At 37.6% G+C, this 2,809-nt stretch overlaps 1 protein-coding gene across 1 annotated transcript in view; it reads left to right on the top strand.

Annotated features, from left to right (window-relative positions):
- Positions 1-2,328: 2,328 nt before the first annotated feature.
- LOC309474878 (uncharacterized protein) overlaps positions 2,329-2,809 on the top strand; it is a gene marked incomplete at its 5' end in the record, with an annotated part of 127,136 nt that continues 126,655 nt past the window's right edge. Inside the window, one exon of the mRNA XM_082137497.1 lies at positions 2,329-2,380. Coding sequence (XP_081993623.1) covers positions 2,329-2,380 — 52 coding nt within the window. The remainder of the gene's footprint in view (positions 2,381-2,809) is intronic.

The raw sequence follows: 2,809 nt of genomic DNA, 5'->3' as shown, positions 1-2,809 counted from the left end.
TGACTCACTCAATGACACAGAGAGAACGCACACCCATAGCGACACCCTTATATATTACCGAAGGAACGCAATTAAAGGGCACTCCCCCTCATATTAAGTAACCATGAAGTAAACAGTACTGCTACATTGGTGAAATCATGTTCACAATAGGGGTCTGTGCAGAGATCTGGTCTGGTTCTGGTGTTTGCTGAGGATCTGTGCCGATGACGGTCTAGTCGACGAGGTCTTCACAGGCGGTCTGTCTCTATGATCTCTGCTGACATTCAGGGCTGTTGTGTTCATCTCTATGTGCAGATCCTCCATCTGATCTGGATACGGACCAGATCCGGCTGACTACAGTAACCTCGGGATAAGAATGAGATCAACAGACTAATATTAGTGTAGATGCCGTTCCTCTTACGATGTTACAAGTACATTGGATGTTATGGGAAGTGTTCCTGTTCCGGTTGAGATGATTTATGCAGCCTAACAATCCTTTAATGGATTTGAATTATAGGAATGTGATAATGTGTTATGTGTATGCCAGGTTAAAGAGATGTGTTTTTACTCTAGATTTAAACTGACAGAGTGTGTCTGCCTCCCAAACAAAGCTAGGAAGACTATTCCAGTGTTTGGCGCTAAATAGGAAAATGATCTACCGCCTCCAGTGTATTTTGATTTTCCAGTTATTATCAACTGGCCAGAACTGTGAGACTGCAGTGGATGTAAAGGATTATAAAGTGATAAAAGCTCAAGTACTGAGGAGCGAAACCATTCAGGGCCTTTACAGTAACAACACAAGCAAACATTATACATGTGATTCAGTGGCTTTTTGAGTCAAATTAACTCTGCAATAGTATTTCCTTGTGTTTTATCTGTACAAGCATCTGTGTGTATGGTTTGATCTGTCAGTGGATAAACAGCTTCTGCTGGATGCTTGTCGTCTCTGTGTGTGTCAGTAGTTTGTGGCTGAAGCGTTTCTTCATTTTCTCTCCTGCTAATAAGAAGCTCACAATCTTCCACTCCACACAAAACAGATTTTCGTGATGTTAAAGGAGACGGATGTGTGAGCGGAAACTAACTGAGGTTGGGGGAGGATTCACACACAACCAGATAAAAATCTCAGTTCAGTCTTTCAGAGCAATCTGAGTGTTTCAGACATTAAGAGTTACTATCGTGGGCTTTTCAGTGAACCGATGAAGAAAATGTTTCTCAAATTAGTTTTGCTCTGTTTGTGTTTGTGGCGTCTGGATGGTGAGTTTTAAATGTGTTTTTATGGTTTCAGTTGTTTCTGTTCTGATGTGATAAATTACTGGTTAAATTAGTCAGAAAGGATTAACATTCACTGTTATTCTCGTATAGAAACAGATAATGTGTGATTTTGCTGAGAGAAAACACTCTTATTTGAGATTAAAGTCACTTGATTATATAAAACTGTTCAACTATTTCTCATTTTCATTCCTCATCTTTTGTCTTTGAACTTCTGCAGAATATTAATCACTTCACATTTAACTGATTAAAAGTATTTTAGTGAAGCTTCATCAAACCAACATCAAGTGATTTTAAAGCTTTAATCTGTGAAAAACTCTGTTCTTCAGGAGTGTTTGGTGTTGTGTTTGTGTCAGTGATGAAGGGAGATTCAGTCTCTCTAAACTCTGATCTTACTGAAATGAAGGATGATGATGTGATTCAGTGGAGGTTTGGAGATGAAAACACTTTAATAGCTGAAATCAATGTAACGGCCGACAGAATCACTGTGTATGATGATGTTCTTGATGGGAGATTCAGAGACAGACTGAATCTGGACAATCAAACTGGATCTCTGACCATCACAAACACCAGAACTGATCATACTGGATATTATATACTACAGATCAACAGTGAGATCAAGAGGTTCAGGCTCGGTGAGTAAACCTTTTGAGTGATACGGTCCCACATTTGGGATTTGGAATGTTCAGTGATGTCACATAACTGTCAGATTCAAACTCTTCAGACAATTTGAACTGCGGCGCAAACAAACATGGCGGCGCCATCTCACATTTTAAATCAAGATCATGACGGTTCGCCATGGAAACAATAATGGAGAAACGTTTTAAAATAAATGTCGCCTTGAAAAAACTCACCCAGTCAGAATCACACGTGAAAGGGTTAAATAGCCTATTGGTTTCACCTGTTTTTAATGACTAAATTAAACTAATTTTTTTTCTTTTCATTGTTTTATGATATTGTTTATTTCAGTCACTCTAAGCTCTGATCTTAGTAATAGTAGATTATAGTAATCATCAGGATTTTTAAATGTATGCAATGTTTGATAGAGAGCAAACGCAGTGTTGACAGAGCCGGGCTAATATGATCACACTTCCTGGTTCTAGTAAGAGCTCGAGCTGCTGGAGTTTGCTTGGTAACGCTTTAGATTACAGCCCGCAAAGAACTGCGTATTTAAAACTAATTTACAGTGTAACTTTCTGTAATTATAGTGTACCTACAACATGTAAAGTTTTAGGAATAAAGGGGTAATAACCAGAAGAATTAACTAATTATTTATACTGTTGGTATTTTAGAACTAAGCGTTACTTATTCTACTATTATAATACAACAATCTTACATTTGAGAGCAATATAGCGAGAACAGACACTGCAAACCGTTTTGTAATAACAGTATACCAATACATATAGGCTTTTAAAAAAAATTATAGGGTCCATATTTGTGCATTTATACAGGACTTTCTTTTAACAAAAGTGCACTGAGAACTAAAACTATTGCAACTTTTGCTTAAATACTAGAGAAATATACTCTTGTTCATGTAGTTACAGGGTAAGTGTGACTTCTG

The sequence above is a fragment of the Leuciscus leuciscus genome (assembly GCF_965113295.1).
Source record: "Leuciscus leuciscus genome assembly, chromosome: 15".
Lineage (NCBI taxonomy): Eukaryota > Metazoa > Chordata > Actinopteri > Cypriniformes > Leuciscidae > Leuciscus > Leuciscus leuciscus.
Note: the sequence above shows the minus strand (reverse complement) of the source record. Positions and strands in the feature narration are given on the sequence as shown.